Source organism: Anguilla rostrata, chromosome 10 (genome assembly GCF_018555375.3).
Source record: "Anguilla rostrata isolate EN2019 chromosome 10, ASM1855537v3, whole genome shotgun sequence".
Classification (NCBI taxonomy): Eukaryota; Metazoa; Chordata; class Actinopteri; order Anguilliformes; family Anguillidae; genus Anguilla; species Anguilla rostrata.
In genome coordinates this window covers 28129879-28153230 of record NC_057942.1, presented here as the reverse complement: position 1 = coordinate 28153230, position 23352 = coordinate 28129879, and the positions used below count along the sequence as shown (strand labels likewise).

The window sequence follows — 23352 nt, the reverse complement described above, 5'->3', positions numbered from 1 at the left end:
CATAGTTTCAAAGAATGATTAAATATTCATCTGTGTTTCTTATGAGATGAGCCCTCTCTTAATAGAAACATGGGTGGTTGCAGGCAATTCATATAGGCTATATGAACTGCTTATGAAAGAAAAAGCATTGAACCCTCCAACTGACCCAAAACCAGTTCACGCCAATGTGCATGTGTATATGTCTTATTTCATTCTTTTACCAGAATTTTCCTGTCACTTCTGCCTAGACTTCATATTTTAAATAAAATTAAGGCTTCTACAAACAAAGTATGCACTTTTGCTACTTGTTCCTCCCTACTTAATCCCATTCCTTTTTAATATCCCTCCATCCTAACAGCATTGAACTGGCATCACAGTTCACCGCTACTGGGTGGACTGTGGGAATTTTCACCTATTAACAATTCTAATGTCTAGCAGTTCCAAACATGGAAAGTAATTGTCCAGTGGACCCTATCCCCTCTCTCCTACCTCAGTCCTCCACACCTTCACTACTTCATTGCATCTCCTCATTGGCAAAATCTTCTTTAAGCAGACTCGAGGCATCATTGGTTAAAAATCCAACAATGAACCCCTCTGTAGTCCAAAACTGTATACTGGTCTCCCTCCTCCCAGACCTCTTTAAAATGCTTGAATGAATTGTATCCAAACAATAAGTAATTCTTGATAATAGGTTGCCAATCATTTTCCTGAGAATATTTTCCTGGCCTGCCATCCTGGCCCTGGAGAGCTGAAGGCCTTGTTGGTTTTTACCTAAAAATCAGCAACTAATTCAGGCCCAAAACCAGGTGAGGTGTTCGTCAACTGTGAAATCAAGAGGACCAGGTTTGAATCCCTCAGCCTAGGAATTACTAATAATTTATTTCAAAATATGAGTCATTTTGTTTGTAAGCAAAATAACTCAATTGTGACAAGGTTTAACAAAATTGATAGTTTTAGTTGTCAATATTTTTTGGTAACAACTGAAGTTGTGACATCAAATTTATGTCATAAGGATTACAGCTGGCCTTTTCTGGCTACTGAAATCACAGGAAAAATTGCCTCACTTGACTGTTTATGATAGAAGGTATAAGCTACCAGTTTTTTCTCCCCTTTCATGGAGACACTATACTTTTTCAAGATAAGTCATAAAAGACGTTACATACTTCTGGCTACACAGCTCACAGGAAAAAGCCAGTAACAATCCATACTATGTAGATATTTTATCATTCTCAATTTGATTGTTACAATAGAATATGTAAGCTGTTTCTTGGAGACACTATATATAGGTTTTCCAGAAGAAAATAGCAATATTTATATGTTGTACATGCAGACATTGCACTTTATAAGTGCAGTATTTTCATATTTATGAATTTATTGATTGTGCGTTTTACATGATGCCATAATTTAATATTTTTTCTATAGTTTGATAAGTAAAAACTGTAGGGTAATTGCATGTCGAACTATTGTTTTTTTTTCAGATAATTGTATTCCTTTACATATGTGTTATCTTTTGTACTGTCGAGTGTCTGTTTTAATTTGGCTGCAAGCAAATTGCCCCAGTAAGGGAAAAGTAGTAAAAGTAAATATCTATTGATTATATTGCTCTATATGACTTTACTTTTAGTCTAAATTTTAAGTATATCTACAATCATCTCCTGTCTTTTTGAATAGTTGAATAGCCACATTACTATGCAAATTTGTGCTTTGAACTGCACTAACTTATTTTTTAACTACTCAACCCAAAGTCTATGGCTAGCAACAATTTCCAGCTTCAATGAGCTGTTAAAACCCATCCATAGATTTTAATCATTGTGAAACTGCTTTATTCCCCCTTGAGCTTCTGCAGGGAGGTGATATGTTGATGGCGATGTCAATGTGAAAATATAACTGCAAGCAGTGATGTTGGGGAGCCAATCACCAAGGGTCAGCTGCAGAGCATTGAGTGCAATTCATATCTTTCTGAGATTTCTGTAAAAAATTTAAACAAAATTGTGTTAAGCTAAATGTTACGTTGCTGTCATACCACAGTTGTGTTGCTGGGGTGCACTGCATGCTGCAATGGGAGAAGGAGACAAGAAATGTGTGCAAGGTGCAGTCCTTTGTACTTCCCAGCCTGGAACATGGTGCTGGAACTCCAGCCCATTTGCCCTTCTGGAGCAAAAGTGCCCCTTTGACTTGTGGAAGCTGTTCAGGAAGCAGAGGCAAGGCTGTGTCACAAGAGGCTGGTGGGAGTGGTCACACGAGGCCGAGCTGGGCTAGGATCCTTTCCAACTCCCAAATGAACTCCATCAGAGGGAAGGAAAGGCGCTGCCTAGTTCAGGAGGAGGTGAGAGCAGCAGTGGAGGAGACAAGAACCTGCAAGGCGGTGGGAATGAAGCAACAGGGGGCTTGGACTAGATGGGAAAATGCGGTCGAGAGGAAAGTGACCTGGGCTCAGCTTTGGAAAGCCGAGCCACACCGCATCAAATTTCTCATCCAGGCAGTGTATGATGTGCTTCCAAGCCCATCAAATCTGCACACATGGGGCAAAGCAGAGTCACCAGCATGCCCACTGTGCTCCAAGCGAGGAACCCTGGAGCACATCCTCAGCTGCTGCACAAAGGCACTTGGAGAGGGACGGTACTGATGGAGGCATGATCAGGTCCTGAAGACCATCGCTGATACCATCAGCGCAGGAGTTGAGTGGGTGAAGCGGTCCCGACCCTCCAAGCAGACCATCGCCTTTGTCAGAGCTGGGGAGCAGCCAAAACCCACCAGAAGAACATCTGCAGGCATCCTGACCTCTGCACGAGACTGGCAACTGTTGGTGAACCTTGAACGGCAGCTGAAGTTCCCCAACCATATCGCAGCAACCACCCTGCGACCAGACATTGTGCTTGTGTCTGAGTCCACCAAGCAAGCTGTGCTGTTGGAGCTGACAGTCCCATGGGAAGACCGATTGGAAGAGGCCTTTGAAAGGAAGCTCTCCAAGTACACGGGACTGGTCAGCAAATGTCAGCAGGCTGGGTGGAGAGCGAGGTGTCTCCCAGTGGAGGTTGGATGCAGGGGATTCGTAGCCCGTTTTTTAGCCAGAGCCTTCAGCAATTTCGGCATCGAGGGAGAGAGGAAGAGGAGTGCCATCCGCAGTACCGCCGATGCGGCAGAGAGGGCTTCAAGATGGCTGTGGCTCAAAAGAGGAGAGCCATGGGGTCATAAGTAACTAGCCATCTGGACACAAGCTGGGGTCTGATCAGCCCCGGCTGGGTCACCTGGAGGAGGGTGTATGATGTTGAAAGACCCGAAACACTCGATGATTCCAGGAACATCACTGAAGATGTGTCCAGATGCATCAGCAGATGTATGTACACAGCTTACACCCTGAGTTTATCAGTGACAGCCAGGAAAGACTGGATGACAACCATGAAAAGTGTGGTGACGACTGGAGAGTCAGTGACAGCTTGGAGAGATGGCAATCGGGGCAGAACGGGCTGGCAACCCAATCTGTGTCCTCTGTGAGGAGGACTCCCAAAAAAAGCTACGATGAACCTAATGGAAAAATACCCCCAGGGGTGCCCGAGAGGGGGGGAGGATGAGCACCCCAGTCGAACGGACACAACGGCATCAGACCCAGGCAACGAACAAACGACTATGAGCAAGCAGTGTGTATGTGGCAAAATCTGCAAGAACGATCATGGCTTGAAGATCCACCAAGCGAGGATGAAGTGTCTGGTGGGGGCAGGAGCAGCACAACGCACAGGTGTCCAACCTGGTGAGACGCAGGAGGTGCCAGACCTGGAGTTACCCCATAGTGCCCGGAACCTCCAAGTGTTGCAAACTAATCCCTCTAGCATCAAATCTAACAGGAGGTGGATCAAATGGCCTGCAGCTAACATGACTTCACTGTGGAAGCAGTTCGACGAAGATGTCAACCAAATTCTGGAGGCAACGGTGAAGGGAGAGGTCGATAGGAAGTTACAAGCCATGACAACAATCATTGTCAGCATCGCAGCTGAACGGTTCGGAGAAGAGGAGAAGAAAATCTCCAGAACAGCTTACTCAAAAACTCAAAGAGCGGGGAGGATCCACAACATCAGGCAGGAGATGAAAGCGCTGAAGTCCCAGTACAAGGAGGCAGGAGAAGAGGAACGCATTGGCTTAGCTCAGCTGATGTGCATCCTACGGAAGAAGATCAGAGTCCTCCTCTGGGCAGAGTGGCATCGGAGGCGGCGTGGCGAAAGGGCCAGAAAACGTGCTGCCTTTATTGTCAACCCCTTCAAGTTCACCAAGGAGCTGCTGGGGCAGAAGCGCAGTGGGAAACTGGCCTGCTCGTAGGAAGACAAAGACTAACAGAAGACATACAGTGACCCTGAAAGAGAGCAGGAGTTGGGAGAGTGCAACATCTTAATAGACCCCCCTGAACCGGATGTGCAGTTCGACATGTCGGAGCTGCAGCTAAAGGAAGTCAGAGAGGTAGTTCACAAAGCAAGGGCAAGCTCTGCTCCAGGACCAAGTAGCACCTCGTACAAAGTGTACAAGAACTGTCCCAAACTCCTGCTGCGTCTGTGGAAGATCCTGCGAATCTTCTGGAGAAGGGGGAAGATCCCAGAACAGTGGAGAGTGGCTGAAGGGGTGTGGAAGGAAAACTCCACCCAGATAGACCAGTTCCGCAGCATCTCCCTGCTGTGCGTCGAGGCGAAGGTCTTCTTCAGTGCCGTTTCCAAGCGGCTGTGCACCTACCTGGCAAAGAATACCTACATCGACACTTCAGTCCAGAAGGGTGGCATTTCAGGGATGCCAGGCTGTCTGGAGCACACAGGTGTGGTGACACAGCTCATCAGGGAGGCCAGAGAGAACAAGGACGACCTGTCAGTGTTGTGGCTAGACCTGGCAAATGCATATGGCTCCATTCCACACAAGCTGGTGCAGCTAACACTGACCAAACATCACGTCCCCAGCAGAATCAGAGACCTCATCGCTGATTACTACAGCAACTTCAGGATGAGGGTCTCTTCAGGAGCAATTACATCAAGCTGGCACAAGGTAGAGATCGGTATCATCACAGGGTGCACTATCTCTGTGACACTGTTCTCCCTAGTGTGGCACCGCACTGGGCGTGACGGTGCAGGCGGGGCGGCACAGAAATACACAGACCGGAGGTTTGGGGAAAAATAGCCCAACAGGGCCTTTTATTTAACAAAAATTATATACAAAAAAAACAAAACCGTACTCAACAACTAAAGTTTCTTGTCTGAATTAAATTAAAGTAAAGTAACTTAAATTAGGGGTAACGACGACTGGGAGACAGCTGAGGGGATCCCTCTTCAAAGCAGGAAGAGGGATGTGATCCTGCGTCTCCACCGGATTCTGAAAGACAGGAAAAAAATTACAAACAGGTATTAACAGCTCTGCTGAAGCCCAAAAACCCTCCCCTCAAGGGAGACAAAAGCCTCTTTTTAAGCTCCCAGCCCATTTCCCTGGAGTGGCGGCAGCTGTGTCACCTCATTGATTTCAGGTGCGTTGAGTGCAAAGGAGGGAGTTGGGGAATTTCCAGGTTGCCGCTCTCCAGGGTCCTGTGGCTGGGCTTCATAGAGTGGCGCTGTCCCGGGTCCTGAACAGCTGGCCTGGTGGCAGGTTTGAGCTGATGCCTATAAGGCTGGGAGGGGCACTGCGGGGGCATGCCCCGATCCACGCCACACTAGCTATGAACATGTTCACTAAGTCTGCTGAACCGGAGTGCAGAGGGCCCAGAATGAATTCCGCTCAACGGCAACCACCCATCATGGCATTCATGGATGACCTTACAGTCACCACAGAATCAGTCCCAGGCTGCCGGTGGATTCTGCAGGGGCTCGAAAAGCTGGTGGAGTGGGCCCGGATGCATTTCAAACCAACCAAATCTAGATCTATGGTGCTGAGGAAAGGGAAGGTGGAGGACAGGTTCCGGTTCAAGATTGCAGGCACAGCCATCCCAACCATCACAGAGAAGCCAGTCAAGAGCTTAGGGAAGGTTTTTGACAGCTCTCTGAGGGACACAACATCCATCCAGTCGACCTGCACCGAGTTGGATAACTGGCTGAAGGCTGTGGACACGTCTGGCCTGCCTGGGAAATTCAATGCCTGGGTGTATCAGCATGGCATTCTTCCCAGAATCCTGTGGCCCCTCCTCGTCTATGCAGTTCCGATCACGACAGTCGTGACCTTAGAGAGGAGGGTCAGCAACCACCTCAGGAGATGGCTGGGGTTGCCAAAGAGCCTGAGCAGCATCGCACTCTACGGCCACCACAACAAACTGCAACTACCCTTCAAATCCTTGGAGGAGGAATTCAAGGTAACAAGAGCCAGAGAAGTGGTACAGTACAGGGACTCAAGTGATCCGAAGGTGGCCAAAGCAGGGATCCAAGTGAGGACTGGCAGGAAGTGGAGGGCACAGGAAGCTGTTCAGGAAGCAGAGGCAAGGCTGTGTCACAAGAGGCTGGTGGGAGTGGTCACACGAGGCCGAGCTGGGCTAGGATCCTTTCCAACTCCCTAAATGAACTCCATCAGAGGGAAGGAAAGGCGCCACCTAGTTCAGGAGGAGGTGAGAGCAGCAGTGGAGGAGACAAGAACCTGCAAGGCGGTGGGAATGAAGCAACAGGGGGCTTGGACTAGATGGGAAAATGCAGTCGAGAGGAAGCAGCCAAAACCCACCAGAAGAACATCTGCAGGCATCCTGACCTCTGCACGAGACTGGCAACTGTTGGTGGATCTTGAACGGCAGCTGAAGTTCCCCAACCATATCGCAGCAACCACCCTGCGACCAGACATTGTGCTTGTGTCTGAGTCCACCAAGCAAGCTGTGCTGTTGGAGCTGACAGTCCCATGGGAAGACCGATTGGAAGAGGCCTTTGAAAGGAAGCTCTCCAAGTACACGGGACTGGTCAGCAAATGTTAGCAGGCTGGGTGGAGAGCGAGGTGTCTCCCAGTGGAGGTTGGATGCAGGGGATTCGTAGCCCGTTCTTTAGCCAGAGCCTTCAGCAATTTCGGCATCGAGGGAGAGAGGAAGAGGAGAGCCATCCGCAGTACCACCAATGCAGCAGAGAGGGTTTCAAGAGATGGCTGTGGCTCAAAAGAGGAGAGCCATGGGGTCATAAGTAGCTAGCCATCTGGACACAAGCTGGGGTCTGATCAGCCCCGGCTGGGTCACCTGGAGGAGGGTGTATGATGTTGAAAGACCCGAAACACTCGATGATTCCAGGAACATCACTGAAGATGTGTCCAGATGCATCAGCAGATGTATGTACACAGCCCCCATTGGCTGCTGCTGCCAATCCTTGCCTTTCTGCCCGGCCTGTCTTCCCAACAAGTGCTTGTGTAATGTGAAATGCAAGTAAAGCACGCTACTCCAAAATTAAAGATCTAGACCATAGATTATAATGGATATCTTCCCTGGGTTCAGCCACAGTTGTTTATGCTGCGTGCGCATGCAGAGACCGTCACTAGTGTTTAATCCTGTATGCACTTCATTACAGTCTTTGGGCAAGCACTCTAGGTCTGGCCTAGAATTAGTGCAACTTATGGCAATGGTGATTATTGAGAATAATTCCCTGCCCCAGGAAGTTTTTATGATATAGTCATTATGGATGATATCTCTTCATGTTTTTAAAAGTTGACCTGCATAGAAAGTGACAACAAGAATTAAATTGTTTACAAGTTAACCAGCTTACAGTTAGCTGCTGGGAAATCATTATTGTCTTTTAAAAAGGTTATCATCTTTACATGGAAGTGTTTTATGAAATGTCATAGCCTAACATGCCAACATTGTTCTTTTGATGTAATTTTAAAAATTTAATCAATGAATACATTAAACCCTTAAACCCCAATGGCCATGAAAATAGATGCTTGTGTCTAATAGTGACATTGTCTTAATTTTTCCCACGGCGCGCAGGAACTGCCGCCGTGGGCTATGCATGGCAGATTGTGGTCACTCACTCACTCACGGACGACCTTTGAGGGACGTTTTGTGGGACGCATGCGCAGGTGGTGCCAGCTAAAATGTGCCTGTGGAAGTGAGTACATTGGTCTGGACGGTTACGTGCTTGTTATTGCTTTTATCAGTCATTGATCCAAGGTACTAATAACCTTTATGCCATTGTAAAGCTTAGACTCTTCACTTTTTGATGCAAAAAAACCCTTCTCGATTCGTAAAACCACTAGATATAAAAAAAGAAATACAACAAGGCAGTCCCCACCCCCAAATGAGAGCAGAAATTGACTCACCAGGTTGATGATTATGGTATTTTATAATCCAATAACTGTCCACAAGAAGTCACATAACTGCTATATAACGCTACAAAGCCTTTTCAAGAACATGAAAACGAGTGTTTCTATGTAAATAAACAGAATTTCAAACACGAAAGATGCCATTTTTCTAAAAAAGCCATTTCTTACTTTAGAATTGATGAAAAAAAATATCTCAGACATACCAGTGCTGAGTAAATTGCCTGAAAACACTACCTGTAAATTTTACTCCTGCATAGAAACCCCATGTATGTACAGTTAACGTGCATACTCAAATTCTTCAAGCTCATTTCCACTGCTTTCTAACATAGTTTACGGCTTCCTTCTAGCTGAAATTATGGCGTAGCTATTCTGCTGCATACCCAGTTACTTTCACTTTGGATTTTTGCATAGTGCAGAAGTGGCACGCTTTATCGATTGTTTATTGGAGTTTTGTTTGTTTATTGGCAAATGCTTGCATAAAAGACACTGCCATAAAGGTGATAAAGGGCATTATATTAATGCAAATTGTTTACTGTTTTGATTTTATATTTTTGTAAATTAAAATTTTCCTCCTCACCCTGTTGTCAGGTCTAAGGTGAGAGGTCAGCTAAGTCAAACTGTTACTGTAGAGAGCACTGCCCGCTCATTTACGCGTGTGTGTATGTGTGTCTGCGTGAGGTTGTTGGTGAAAGACATGAGTTCCGTCTCTTCACAGTTCCCCTTGAAATTACTTTGTAAGCTTTAATAGCTAACTAAAGGGGTGCTGGGAGGTTGTGCCTAATTTCATACAGCTTCAGTTTACATATAAAAATTGCAGCAGCCTACTTACTGCTTACATGTCTGTCTTAGAGCAGACTGACAGCTGAGTGCAGCTTATTTGATGTAAGTAACACCATATCATGGAAGTGGAGGGTCCAAGATTTTCAAAACATCCCCAGATCATTGAGACACTATGTCTAGGGGAGACAGCAGAGCATGATATATATGATCTATTGACCTGTGCTAGCAGTAGACAGTAATTGACATGTTGGTCACCAGTCGGCACCCTGAGCCGACCAGAGGAGGATGGGTTTCCCCTTTGAGCCTGGTTCCTTCCGAGGTTTCTTCCCATCTGCCACAGGGAGTTTTTCCTTGCCACTGTTGCCTTAGGCTTACTCCTGTGGGGGTTTAGGCCAGGGTTGTCTGTAAAGCGTATTGTGACAACTGCTGTAAAATACGCTATACAAATAAAATTCGATTGATTTGATTGATACACTGTTTACCAAAACAAATGTTGTTGAACCACAACATTTTCTATCATGTGTATTTAATATCCTTGACATCATATCAATGTAGTGAAGGGCTGTATTCAGTAAAATGTCCAGTGTTAATTCAACTCTTAACAGATGACATTTTGGTCTCACTCACATTTGGAATGTGGGACCAAATGTTATCTATTAAAGAGTTGAATAAACACTGGACATTTCAATGTGTACTTATTCAAAATACATCCATATCATTGGGACACTATGTCATGTATTCATTTTCACAAATTACTAATGGGTCCGTACCAATTTGATGCTTCATACAGGGGAAGCAAGAGACCAGTATATATTCGATGCATTTATCAAGCATTAGGGACTTAATTGTTATAATTTTCCTCCCATAGAATTGTTGAAACCCAGGCAACAATGGCAGATGTTTCTTTAATTTAACAATATAATATCTGATTTTCAACAATGTTCAATGTGGTAGAAAGTCTTAGGTAATCAGAATGCAGTTCTTCTGTATCCATAATCTTTTCAGATGATGCAAGCATGATATACGTTTCATTTTCGTAGCACTAGGCAAAAATAGTACATTACTCATGCCCACTTTGTCACCCCATTGTTAAACCCAAGCCACATAGCCTACCGGCTAATTGTTAAATGATACATTATCATATATAGAGTTGTTAGAACACCTAAGTAGTAATATGACCTGTTAATTATGACAAATATGTTGGAATCAGTTTTATATTCTCCAAAAACATGATGATGGTATTTCATATTTAGAGTTACTGCATTTCTAAGACACAACAGGGTAGAAAGTGTAGTAAAAAGCTTTAAAAAAATACATAGCCTTTACATGTTAACGTTACTCCAGAAACGTAACTGGCATTGTGATTATAACGAAGGAGTATTTTTAAATGTCAAAACGTCGCTAGATTTGAAAACAAACTTTGAGCTGCGTGTTTTTCGCTTTCGCGCAAGCGGACTTTTATTTTGAACGATTTCCGAACAATCTGCCGTCCCGCTGTCTCTCACGGTCGGTCATTTCACGGTATTAGCTGAATTTCCTGCTGGACCATTCTTTGAAAATACAGTTGCAGCCACGGAACCTTTATTCAGTTGCACCAAATCCTCTTCAACTACACACGTGTGTTTTTAAACATCAGAGGGTACGACAAGACATACTGGTTGCTTACCTTAGGTTTGAACAGTTTTTTATTTTACTTACTGCTAAAAGGCGGGATATGTCGAAAATGCGTTTTATGTAGGTTACATAATTCAACCGTAACGTTATTAAAAACTGAAACTTTTTGTTGTCGGTTGTTACCGAAACCTTAGATTGGTAGCTAGCTAGCCATCTCTAGAAATATTCAAGTGGTAGCCGTTTGATTAAAATGTTCAAGATACTAACTGTTGGCGTTTTATGTTTATATTTGAGTGCTTAAAACACACATAGCGTAATTCCGTGAGGTAAATTCACTTTAAATGGTGGGATACGCAGATTTGGTAGGCAGTCTGATTGCACAGTCTTATTGAATCTAGAGTATTTAGAGTTCGAGCACATATTATCGACCGGGTTCGTCGAAAGGCAGTGAAATGTAAATTTATTTGCATCGGTATAGGCGAAATCGATAACCACCTAGTTATGTAGTGAAAATGTCCTTGTTATCCTCCGGAGGTTATTTTTTCAGTACTTTCAAAGAGCTGGTGACAGTAAGATGGTTTCTTTTGTTGATAAAAATGTATTCCAGCCCTCAAGGACTAGAATCAAAACCAATGTAAGGAAAGTTAGGTGTGTGAAGCTATATCAGGACGGTGAACTAGTTAATTGTCGTAGGTCTAAAAGTTGTAAAGGTGGTATTAATATAAGCAAATGTTTATGTATTAAGTTGGAATTTTGTCATTTAGACTGTTTATTGTGTGTATTTTTACCCAACTTGCATTTTAATATATTACACTGTCTAGCCCTCTTGAATAAATATGAAATGAGTATTTTAACGTTTGAAGTAGTTGATACACGTCCCTCTCTCCCCAAAGCCAGTCGATAGTAGGTGCTCGAGTGTTAATCCATGACATTTGGAAGAAGATCTCCAAATTTAATGCAATACTGTTTTCATACAAGCATTGGCGCAGATGTAATCAGAAAATTATCTAATTCATCCATTTACAGAGACCGTTAAAACTGAATAAGTGTTATCAATTTTTTAATCTAGAGATATTACAATGGATATAAACAGCATCGATTTCCTGGAATAAACTTTCACTTTAAATTAGATGAGTAATTTAAATGGGCGCTAAAACTGGAGAATTGGCACCCGTTATATACTTAGCCACTGTTGCTAACTATAAGGTTTTGTGGCTCTCCTGTGCGGCTGCACTTGCTGTACACTTGTTCAGTTATCATGTACAACTGATGGGCAATTCCATGCTAACTGACGTTACAACTGCAGGATATCTGTGTGGTGAAGTTACATATTAGAGACTGGTGGGGTTCTGTTCTCCTGATGGTTATAAGAGCATACATCGGTTTCTATTATGTCATTGCTGGATTGATTATAAGATATGTCATTTATCAAGGAGCACCATGATGCTGCATGTTGTAAAATTAAATGTGCGTTTTTCAGATTTGGCAGTGCATAGCCTGCTTGGGTTCCAGCGTGTGATACAGAGATGGGCAGGTTGAGGAAGAAACACAACTGGAAGGGAAGAACACAGAATGATGCACAGCCTCCACCAGAGGAACAGAAGAGCGAGGCGGTGTTGGTGGAGCTCAAAGGTGAGTCTATTACCTGTGCCAATACTCAGAGTGGACCTACCGTACAAGGAAAGATGCACGGGGCTACATACAGTATGTCATGGACTCAGTGACTGCTATTGCACATCCATATACTTTAACAGTAGTATAACTGGTACCATGATAGTGCCCAGTACAGCAGTGTATGCTGTTAAATCTTTAATGATATTCAAAGATATTGAATTTCTTTAACTGGGAAAAAAGTGTAGGTTTTTGGCGCCACAAATCAGGATATGTTTTAGATACTGTCATGTACCTATCAGTCAATGGAATCTGTGGTTCTGTTTCATCTGTTTATCAGTGAAAAGTGGACACGTGGCAAGAGCGAATTTGGAATACGATGGTTTGGTTTTGCTTTTTCTCAGCTTAGGTACCATTGCGTTTGTTTTATTGTGCTGCTTCCTTGCACACACTTCTCCCCTCAAAAACCTGTTGATTTCAGATGGATGCCAACACATTGTTGTATTGGGAAGGTGTACAGGTTCTCTTTAATGGACATGTTTTTCCATCAGTGGTTATAACAAAGACAATCTATGACTTAAAATAAGGTGCTTGAAAATGTGTAATTGCTTATGCAGCGTTTGGGATTCACATGCTGTTTGATTGACCTGTCAGTCCACAAATAATAGAGGTTCTGTTTATCAAGTGTTTTATGACTGCTTGTCATTACATTAATGAAGAATGCATATCAGATAGCAATCCTAAATTTCTCTGGGTATTTGGTTGTATAAGTTGCCCAGAACTGAGTCAAAAATGGTTAATCTCAAGACTAAGGAGAAAAGATTACATGTTCTTATTTTAGCACAGAGAGTTTTAACAGATTAGACTCTCTCAGTCAAGGGGTTGGTGAGGTTCAGAACCTAGAGGGGGTGTAAAAGTACAGCACTCTCTGTATCTCAGGGATCTCAAACTCAAATCCTGGAGGGCCGCTGTGTCTGCTGGTTTTTGATGTGTTCCTACACTTAAGTGCTTAGTTTAAGCCATTGATTGGCTAAAGAGTCTGCACACCTTCTTCCCAAGGCCATGATTGGCTGCTGATTGAAAGGAATTCACAAAAACCAGCAGAGACTGCAGCCCACTGGGACTGGAGTTTGAGACCCCTGCTGTATCTAATAGTCCAAGATGATTGAAAATTCCTGATTCGGACTATCAACACAGAGACTTGATTAACCACAAATAGTTTATGGAAAACATTTATGTTTATACTGGCGGTAGAATTGCAATTGTAATTGATGTATTAGACCCAAGCTTTAAAAATGTGTCATTAAATATGAACTGATCAGAAAACCTAGTGATGGAAACACTTCATTTTTGACTGGTAGTACTGCAGACCCCACACTTCTATCTTTCTTCTGCTAAAGACAGGCAATATACAATGGCACAAAATGTGTGAGTAGTGGAATGGCTATACATGAATGGCGTGCAGGAGACCATATTAACAAGTCCCCTCGTACCATTTCACTTTTCCCCTTATAAAACCAGGGGTCAAAGAAAAAACCCCAAGTCATCAAATAAAGACACAATCATAGCATAACATAACAGTTCATCAATGATCCTGCTTTTGCTATCTTTGTAAGCCTATCACGCCAGGTTAACCTTTATAGCTGGCTGGGCGCTGACCCATACATATATCTTTAGTCAGCACCAAGACTTCACATTAACTCCCGCCACCCACCAAGTGCAGGTAGAACTTGGCAGTGGCATGTAACTTCATAATTTTGTCTTATATGTTAACAGTTATACCCAAAGCAACACATTTGTCAGAGAGTTTATTGAAATTTGGTCAGATTTTATCCAATAGATGTATGTGGTGAACATGCCGATCTTGATGCCGTGTCTTTTGGTTAACCTTGTGTGGGTTAAGCTGACAGCCATACACCATACACCATTTCAAAGACAATGAATTTCAAAGACAATAATACTTTATTGCAGTTAAACCTATAAGGTGACCTATACTGGAGAAAAGATGAATGAAAAATGTGGACCAGTAAATTAAGGATCATCTGGTTCCTTTTTCATAACTGCATACTTTTTGTTGCCTGTTTTAAAAAGAATGAGGCCTTTCTTTATAAATGCAGAGTGCGGAGTAATGAACTACGGCTTTGCTGGAGCTGAGTTTCGGCATCACGAGGTGTGGTTTTCACAGTCGCTGATTTGATTTGCAACCAAGCATTCAGTTGGATGCAAATTCATGAATGCAAAGCAACGACCATAAAAATCACAAAAAAACATTTCTTGTTAATTCAGTGCGCAATAATGAGAAACCCTACAGGACTTTTGGCCACTGTGAGCAATGCTATGGTCTGAGTTCAGTGGAAACTGTATGACATGTTTGAATAATAGCTTCACTGGCTGTTCTATTCAGGAGCCCTATAGATTTGAAATCATTGTATATTATGGCTAATACCAGATAAAAGAGTGCAATCCCTTTTACACAGACAGTGACACCTTGAAGGGAGTTGATGAGAGCAACGTTCTGGTCCTCCCATCCACTAAAGCGAAGAAGAAAAAAGTCATTGAAAAACCCGTCCCAAGAAAGCAGCCCCTGACCAAGAAGCAGAAGAAGCACCTACAGAAAGTTCTGGAGCTTAAAAAGAAGAAATCTCAGGTAATTTAATCCTTACTTCCCAACCTGTCCACCAAGCATACTACATAAAACAAAGGCAAGATCCGCTTTTTTGTTTTAGTTGTTTCACTGAATTTTCAGTCGTTAATATGGATAGAATACTGTATATGTGGGCAACACATTCTCACTGGTAAATGGTAAATGGAGTGCATTTATGAAATGTTTCTGGTTGTCTCACTCAATTCCAAGTGTGATGCTCTTCTGACAAACATTTTGATTGAAATAGCTGTCTTTCCCTACAGCGTGCAGACATTCTGACCAAATTGGCGGAGGTGCAGCTGCCTGACTCTGAGATGAAGATGCTGTACACCACCTCTAAACTGGGCACTGGGGACAAACTGTACCAGGGCAAAAAGTATGGCCTATTCTACAGAGCTCTCAAATACTTCATGCTTTGCTAAACTCTGGTAAAGCATTGGTCATTGGAATTTACATTTCGAGTTTAGGCATTTGGCAGGTACTTGTAGCTGAACTGATGTGAAGACACATGTTTTGTATGTCCTGTAGGTAAAGCACATAATGTATTTCTGATTTGAATGCTACGCATGGTGTTATTGCATCCTAAAATTTTGATCCAGGGGGTTGGGCACCTCCAAAACCTTACGCATTTGCACATCAAAGTGTCATTACTCTAAATTGCACAAAAAAGGTGGCCTTTCGTTGGCCGCATTGGAGTTTTTGACACCGCTGGTTAAAAATAGGAGCGGGTCCAGTCCTGATACAAAGCAAAATGTTTGCCCCTTTCATAACGTTATGACTTTCACAGCCGATGTAATGCGATTTAGTGAGATACCTCCTCCCTCCCTCCCTCCCTCCCCTGAGTCCCCCCTTATTCACTCCATCACCCACTGGTTATTGTTGCGGTTCCGCCTCAAGTTGGCAGCACTCCATACTTCTCTGTACTGAGGTGAATGGGGTTGTAAAGCTGAGAAAGAGCAGCTTGTTTAATATATCTACACCTGAAATAAAGCATTATGATGTTTTATGCATTATGAAGCGCTTAATGGCATGGCGTAGTAGTCAGAAAGCTGATGGTAAGCTAGCCTACTGGCTAACACACAGTAGCATTCCAACTGTTAGGCAAACTTCTCTGTTCACCAGACACTAGTAGCATTACTACTAACTTGTAGTTGTTAATTTTCTGAAGGTTGACAGTGTCACAGATATCAGCAAGCTATATTGTAAATGCATCAACCTTGGTGGGAGCAGAGGTGAGGTGGATACGTGACAGATTGGATAAACCCGTTAAAATGAAAATAAGCATGACAGCTTATGCAATTTCAAAATGTGAATATGCAAAAATGAATTCATTCTACAAACCGTTTTGTAAAGGCTCAGAATTATCGAAATGTTTGATTTCACTGGGTACAGTATGAAATGTAATTTTTCAGTGTGAAACTTGCCATTAAGTGAACACTGACCAACAATAAATCAAATAATAGACAAATCTGTTTAACTGATCAATGGCAATGTTTTATAATTTGCCTATGCGAAACGTAATGGACAGGAAACATTGCAGACTGTAAAGTTACAGTTGCAGAATACAAGGTGAAATTGTGCACTGGAAGTCACATTGGGGTACTGGAATGAGAAATAAATCAATCTTTGTCAATGTTTTTTTTGCATTAAGAGCGCAAGTAGGGACATACCTGTACTATACTGCGCTCACATAAGAGTTGGCACATCGCCAGGCTGTCAATTTCAATGAGAAATTTACATCGCCATTTAAATAAGGGCGTCACCGCTTTATGTGGGAAACAGTTATGCGGAGATTACAATATGATTGTAGTTTGCTTGTAGTCATATGAATACACACCAAGGTTATTGTAGTTTTGTCTTATCCATTAGCTGTTTTTTTTTTGTACTTTGTCAAATTTTCATTTCCAATTTAGTTTCAGTTCAGGTCAGTGTTTTTATTTTGGAGATCCATGCCTATGTAGTTCTCATGTTATTTAGTTCTAGTTTTGGGGAGAATATATTTTTCATTGAAAGTGCTGAAAGAATCACAGACCTTTCCTTCAACAGTGAGTGATAACAACAGCAGATGGACTCATTAGAGACTGTAATTTGCACAAATGAATTACATATTTTTAAAACGTCTGGTACTATTCATTGACTGTTTGTAATTATGAAGGGGGGAGAAAATGTCCGCCCCCTGCCAAACAATATTATGAGGACACCCCCCCACCACCTCTTTGGCTTATGCTTCTGTGGTACAGGGCTGGCAAGTGTTGGGTTGGTTTGGTTTGGTTTGGTTGATTTCTTCAGAGATGAACTTTCTTAAGTGAAAATAATTGTCCATACTCACCTCATAGGGGAGAAAAGTTAATGTTTTTTTTTTTGGAAAGAATGTCAGAACTGAACAGCACTGCCATTACATTAACATTACATTTATTTAACAGACACTTTTATCCAAAGCGACATACAAAGGTGCATATCATGGTCATTGGAACAACTACAAAACACAGGTTCGATAAGGTACAATACTCATTTCGTACAACTATTTATAGCCAAGAACACAGTTCAGTTCACGCAGTGAACATTATTCTGACCTAACTTATGTTAAGTCAAACTAGCAGGAAGAACAAGCTATAATATTAGGATGAAAATACAAATTACTATAAGTGCTGGAATGGGGATACGTTATCATATCTACCGTTTGTGAGAAGCAATGTTGCAGGACTCCTGCTCACTTTTTCCCTCTCAAGCATGGCTTTTTGTCTTTAGGAATGTGGATGAGGTGGATGAAGGGGTACCAAGCATTGGGAAGATCAACAGTCTGAGTGGAGCCAACCGCAAAAGGAAGAGGTGGAAAGAGGAGGAGGAGGTAGAGGAAGAAGAAGAAGAGGCGCCTGAAGACAGTGACAGCACTGATTCATCCTCGGATGAAGAGGAACAGAAGGGTGGAGTGATGGAAGACTCCAAAATCCACACACCTGAGGTGCCAACTGGTCCTCCTCTGGAGAAAATGGCAAAGCCAGCCGAGAAGCTGGCAGCCGAAAAGGAGGCAGTTCCATCCCCATGCCCCAGGAAAGAGGACTCCCAGCCTGCAGTCTTCATACCTGTGGACAGGCTACCAGAGATTCAGGTGGGCACTCCTCATTCAGTGGGATTCTCCACTTCAATTTGCATGGTGTGGTTTGGGGTTGCTGAACAAAGCATTTTGGCTAATTTTGCCTCTATCATTTTGAGTCATATCCGGAAGAAAATTACTCAAATGTGTTTTGCTTTCTACATCACTACAGAATGACAGTAGGTACTTGGAGGGGGGGGGGTCAGGTATTGTCTTTGGATGTCAGACAATATATTTGGACCAATATATTTGGCTTTGTAGTTACTTATTTGGCCAAGTAAGGATATGTGGTCAGTAATGTCTACCTATGCTAGAATGGTAGAATACAGAGAATGTGTAGGAATTATTGTTTACTGTGGCAACTCCTCCATTGTTGGCTGTATGTTATTTCATGATCAAGGGACAACGAGTATCTGTCACAGGTGGACCATGCGGTGGCTCATTCTGTACGGCACTGCTGTAGTGTATGGATTTTGTATTGAATCTGGAAAGTGCCAGTGCTCACATTGACCAGTAGCTCTTGCGTCACCCAGGAGCGGGTGGGTTTCAGACGGCCAGGATTGGCATTGCATGCTTATGGCGGTCACAGGCTTGTCTATACTCTCTCTGATCAATAGCATAGGTTGAGGCAGTGCATGCTGAATAATATGATTCCAAATTGAGGGGAAAAAAGCATCAGTCGCCGGATGCTGGCTCATGATGGGGTTGAGGGCTTGAGAACGTGAGGCTGGCGCTGTGTGTTCCAGGAAGCTCGTCTGAAGCTGCCAGTGCTGGCGGAGGAGCAGGTGATCATGGAGGCAGTGAGGGAGCATCCGTGCACGGTGCTGTGTGGTGAAACGGGTAGCGGAAAGACCACTCAGGTCCCGCAGTTCTTGTACGAGGCCGGCTATGCCAGGTAAACCAGACTGGTACACAATGCGCCACTACACGGGGCAAGTCTTTTATAAGAGCATCTGTTAAATGCCTGTGACGTGTTTTAATGAGTCCTGCTAATTGCTGCACTAGATAAGACAGTTAAGGCCAGCCCTTAAATATATGAGGATTTTTCATACAATCAGCTGGAGTATGTTGGGTAGCCATACTTAAAGGTGTAGCATGTCAATAGCAGATTCTCTTATGAAAGCTAAGTGTGTAAGACCCTGCAATGCGCAATTCACTGCTTCTTCCTTCCTCCCAATCGTTGTGAAGTGGGAGCGGCATCATTGGCATCACGGAGCCGAGACGAGTGGCTGCAGTCAGCATGTCTCAGCGAGTGGCCAAAGAGATGAACCTGTCTACAAGGTAAGCATTAAAAACTCGTCAGGCAAATGGGGTCTTGTCCAATTTATGGGGGATGACAAATCTGAATCCAGCTGTGGTCTACTGACAAGGCTCCATTTTTAAATAGCTGCTACCGTGAGACTAAAGATGGCGTACACTTTTTTTTCTCCTTCCCATTATTAAGTAGCAAATATACTTCATTACTGGTAAGTTTTTAATTATGTAGTAAGTGATGTTATCTAGACTTTCTAGCTCATGTTGACATTTAATTATGGGCTGTTCACGATCAATCTGACTCATTTTGGTGACTTTATAAAATGGTTTCTGACAGGTTATCGAATGTACAGTAACACTTTAAAGTCACGAATGGGGCAAGCACGTAGCTCCAGATAACGCATGTTATAGTCTGGTAGGCTATGGAAAACTTTGCCACCAGCTAACTGAACACATAGTCGTATGTTGAACCTCATTAAATACAAAGTAGCTTCATTGTAACTAGAGCTTTGAAGTTACATGTAGAGTAGCATTTCAGTGTAGTTAAGTTGCTTTTATGAAGAGTAGCTAGTAGTTTAGTTAGCTACATTTTTAAAGCAGCTTCCCCCATACAGGGAACTAGGTTAGTTAACGGTACTTTCTAACGTGCTTTACATACAACTTTGAGTAACATTTGCTGTTTGATAGCCAACAGTCGCTAACTAAACGTCAACATGATCTAGCTAGTTTGCTAACTTATGTTCATTTTGAACATAAGTTAGCAAACTAGCTAACTTATTAAAGAAAAGACACGCAGCTGTAGCTGTCATCCTATGTATTTATATAGCTAGCTAGTTGATTAACATTAGTTAACTGGATAATTTAAAAAATCCCATTAATGAAACGAGTGCTACAGACCCTGGAATTTACAGCTGGTTGTCCAACCACCACCGCGATTCACTGCAGCAATCCATGCAGCTCTCCAGTGCTTCTTTAGCTAGGCTTGTCACAGTGTTTGATTTAATGAGTGGCATGTAATGCACCAGCCTGCGCCAGGGTATTTGTCTGCACGCTGTCCATGCCAATATCTCAGCGTTATCTCCAATAACAATGAGGAAAAACACGTTTTCAACGTACAAAAATGCAAATTTACTCACAAATACAAAGCACTATCTATAAGTCATTAATTCAGACTTGAGAAATCTAGGCCTGCCGTTGAAGTATTGATATCAAAATTATGCCAAGTTACAAGAAACAATAATCTTAAAGGTATCAAGATCTTTAGTGGGCACCCCACCACCAAAGACACCAACTTGTTACCCATGACATCAGCTTTCCAACGATACCAAACATGATTACACTGCATTATGGAGAACCTAAGGTTCACGTAATGGTGATCCAGAAGGATGTCTTGCAGCTGACCACTGTCTCTTTATAACACCCTGCTGGCTCCCTGTCAACACAATTAAACAGTCTGTTTTTCTTGGGGATCTGATAAGGTGGACACTTCTTTAAACTGCCCTGCACTAGCATTAGCTATGAAGCATGACAAAGAAATGGTTTCAGCAATTAGCTAATTTTATATTCAGTGTGAATGGCCAGATTGTGAATTATGGGTAATCTTGCTACAAAGGAGAGCCCAGCCTGTTATTTGTCAAAAAAATGAATGGAAGTCCATTGGGAACTTCATTAAGGGCGCTACTTAAACCCCGATAAGAATGATTTAAAATCTTCTATTCCCATTTTTTCTTCTTTATGCATGAAAGAAAAGTTTATCTTCCTCAATGATTGGTGAATCCAGAATCCTAATATTATCCATTGTATCTGCTCCTGCTGTCTTATCAAACAATCTTTGATAAAAGGGAAGTTTGCTACTGGTAATACCACTATCAGTGGTGTTTTAGATGGGTGTAGCTAACACCAGTGTCAAACTAGTAGCATCGAGAAAAGCCTGTTATTTAGAGGAAACCAGTTCAGTTTAATTTCTGACAATAAGTTTGTTCCAGGTCACAGAGAGAAATCTACCACTAAACAATACGGCGCTGGTGTTAAGACTTAATAGTTACAGATAACATTGCCTCTGAAAATACACAGACACCAAGTTGTTGTCCCAGTTCTTGGGTAACAGCTGAAGCAACTGTATATTCCCTCTATAGTCCCACATCAATGCTGTCAGGCTGAAAATAGTGAGAGGAAATGTACTCTTTGAAATCACATTCTTCTTAAAAGTCAATAATATGCCTGCCCTGCCATTTTTACCTGAAGTGATGGGTAATGTGCAAGCTAGCCAGTCAAATATATTGTTCTATTTGCTTCCCTGTTTCTGGGGGTGGGGAGAAGAGGTTTTTATGTCTTTGCATAGGCTTGTAATAATGGGTGTGGTACCCCCAGTGGTAGGAAAGTGACATGTCTCTCAGACAGACATTTTCTCAAAAATGTGTTTTTTGTAAATGCAGAAATTTCCAGACCATTTTATTGGATGGATAGGTTTCTCACCAAAATATGATTTCAGGATGAAGTTTCCCTTTAAATGATTAACACTCCTGGCGTTTGTTTGGGACAGTGAATCATCAAGCCATTTCTGTCTTTCGACAGGGTGGTATCGTACCAAATCAGATACGAGAGAAACGTGACAAGCAACACCAAGATCAAGTTCATGACAGACGGTGTACTGCTCAAAGAGATACAGAAGGTAACCCCTCCCCCCATCTCGGAGCTGCAGCCGTGGTTCAGGGGGCCGTGAGAACATGATATTGATGCAGGAAGTGTTCATTCCTGGTTGTGACTGATTTGGCTGTCTGTGGTCTGGCCTCCCCCTAAGGATTTCCTGCTACAGAAGTATAGTGTGATCATCATTGATGAGGCCCACGAACGCAGCGTGTACACCGACATTTTGATAGGCCTTCTGTCTCGCATTGTGCCACTTCGGAACAAGGTGAGGGTGGGGCAGGTCATTTTAATCGCTAAGGTCTGGGGCAGATTTTGTGCAGCTGTGTAATTTCGTTTTTTTTTTTTTCTTCTGACATTTTAAGGAGATTTTTATGTAAATTATAGAAATGTATGGTAATGGTTTATATTTGCATGTTCTACAAACATGAATTTATTTGACAGTGTCCATTTCTGACTTGTGGGAGTTTAATTACTGATTGTAACTGGACATACAATGACTGGGTGTCCATTGATCCCCCTCTACAGAAAGGCCTCCCCATGAAGCTGCTGGTGATGTCGGCCACTCTGCGTGTTGAGGACTTCACGGAAAACCGGAAACTGTTCCCTGTCCCCCCACCAGTGATCAAGGTCAAATATCAGTTCATTCTGTTTACCTCGGTATTCTGAAAGTGCTTTTTGTTGTATGTCAAACCAGAACAGGGTGTTGCCTTATAGCAGAAAGGGGGTTTGGTTGCCATAACCCACTGTACCTTTAGGACCCCAGCTTGAAGGGAGTCTGCTAAGATGCTGTGCTGCATGCGTAGACGAAAGCATGTGCTACCGGTAGAAGGGTATAAAGCCAGTCCCATTACATTACATTACATTACAGGCATTTGGCAGACGCTCTTATCCAGAGCGACGTACAACAAAGTGTATAACCATAACCAGGAACAAGTATGACGAAAACCCTAGAGAGAAGTACCGGTCCAAGTGCAGGGAACAACCGCATAGTTCAGCTTGGACCCTGAAAGTTAAACTGATTAACACTAACGCCGGGCACCCACCGCACGCGTCGCGTAAGTGTCGCGTAAACAGCAGGGCGAAGCAGCACGACGCGACGCGTAGGGTGTCTCCACTGGTTCCGTTTGTGTCGCGCAAAGGCTTGTGTAAAAGCTATATATTCCCAGTAGCTCTCGCAGTCTGCAGTGGGCTTACATCGTGTATTTCACGTTTGTTCAGGACTTTTGATTATGGGTTAAGTGAATACTTGGTGAGAGACCTTTTTCATTCTGTTAATTTGGTAATATTTCTTAATATGTTTTTATATGTAAATACGTGAGAAAGTAAACGCTTTAAAGAATTACCATAAACTTAAATCGCAACGTAGCCTGCATAACAATCTAACAACGGTATTAATTTATTTGCTTGCTTAACAAGCGTGCCAACTTTGTGAAGAATATGTAATGATCATAATAATAATAATAATAATAAGAATCCATAATCAACCATT

General features: G+C 42.8%; 1 protein-coding gene and 1 pseudogene across 3 annotated transcripts in view; both read left to right on the top strand.

Annotated features, from left to right (window-relative positions):
- Nucleotides 1-3412: 3412 nt before the first annotated feature.
- LOC135233123 (uncharacterized) lies at nucleotides 3413-7380 on the top strand (annotated as a pseudogene).
- Nucleotides 7381-10488: 3108 nt separating this feature from the next.
- The window catches only part of dhx37 (DEAH (Asp-Glu-Ala-His) box polypeptide 37), a 29022-nt gene continuing 16158 nt past the window's right edge, over nucleotides 10489-23352 (top strand). Inside the window, exons 1-10 of one of the 3 annotated variants that reach the window (XM_064296330.1) lie at nucleotides 10489-10636; nucleotides 12092-12243; nucleotides 14700-14869; nucleotides 15130-15242; nucleotides 17615-17975; nucleotides 18707-18855; nucleotides 19149-19241; nucleotides 21789-21885; nucleotides 22015-22128; nucleotides 22389-22490. In XM_064296330.1, coding sequence (XP_064152400.1) covers nucleotides 12138-12243; nucleotides 14700-14869; nucleotides 15130-15242; nucleotides 17615-17975; nucleotides 18707-18855; nucleotides 19149-19241; nucleotides 21789-21885; nucleotides 22015-22128; nucleotides 22389-22490 — 1305 coding nt within the window. In that variant the 5' untranslated portion in view covers nucleotides 10489-10636; nucleotides 12092-12137. Of the gene's footprint in view, nucleotides 10732-12091; nucleotides 12244-14699; nucleotides 14870-15129; nucleotides 15243-17614; nucleotides 17976-18706; nucleotides 18856-19148; nucleotides 19242-21788; nucleotides 21886-22014; nucleotides 22129-22388; nucleotides 22491-23352 lie in introns of all 3 variants that reach the window. The other 2 variants (XM_064296327.1, XM_064296329.1) reach the window with 2 other exon arrangements.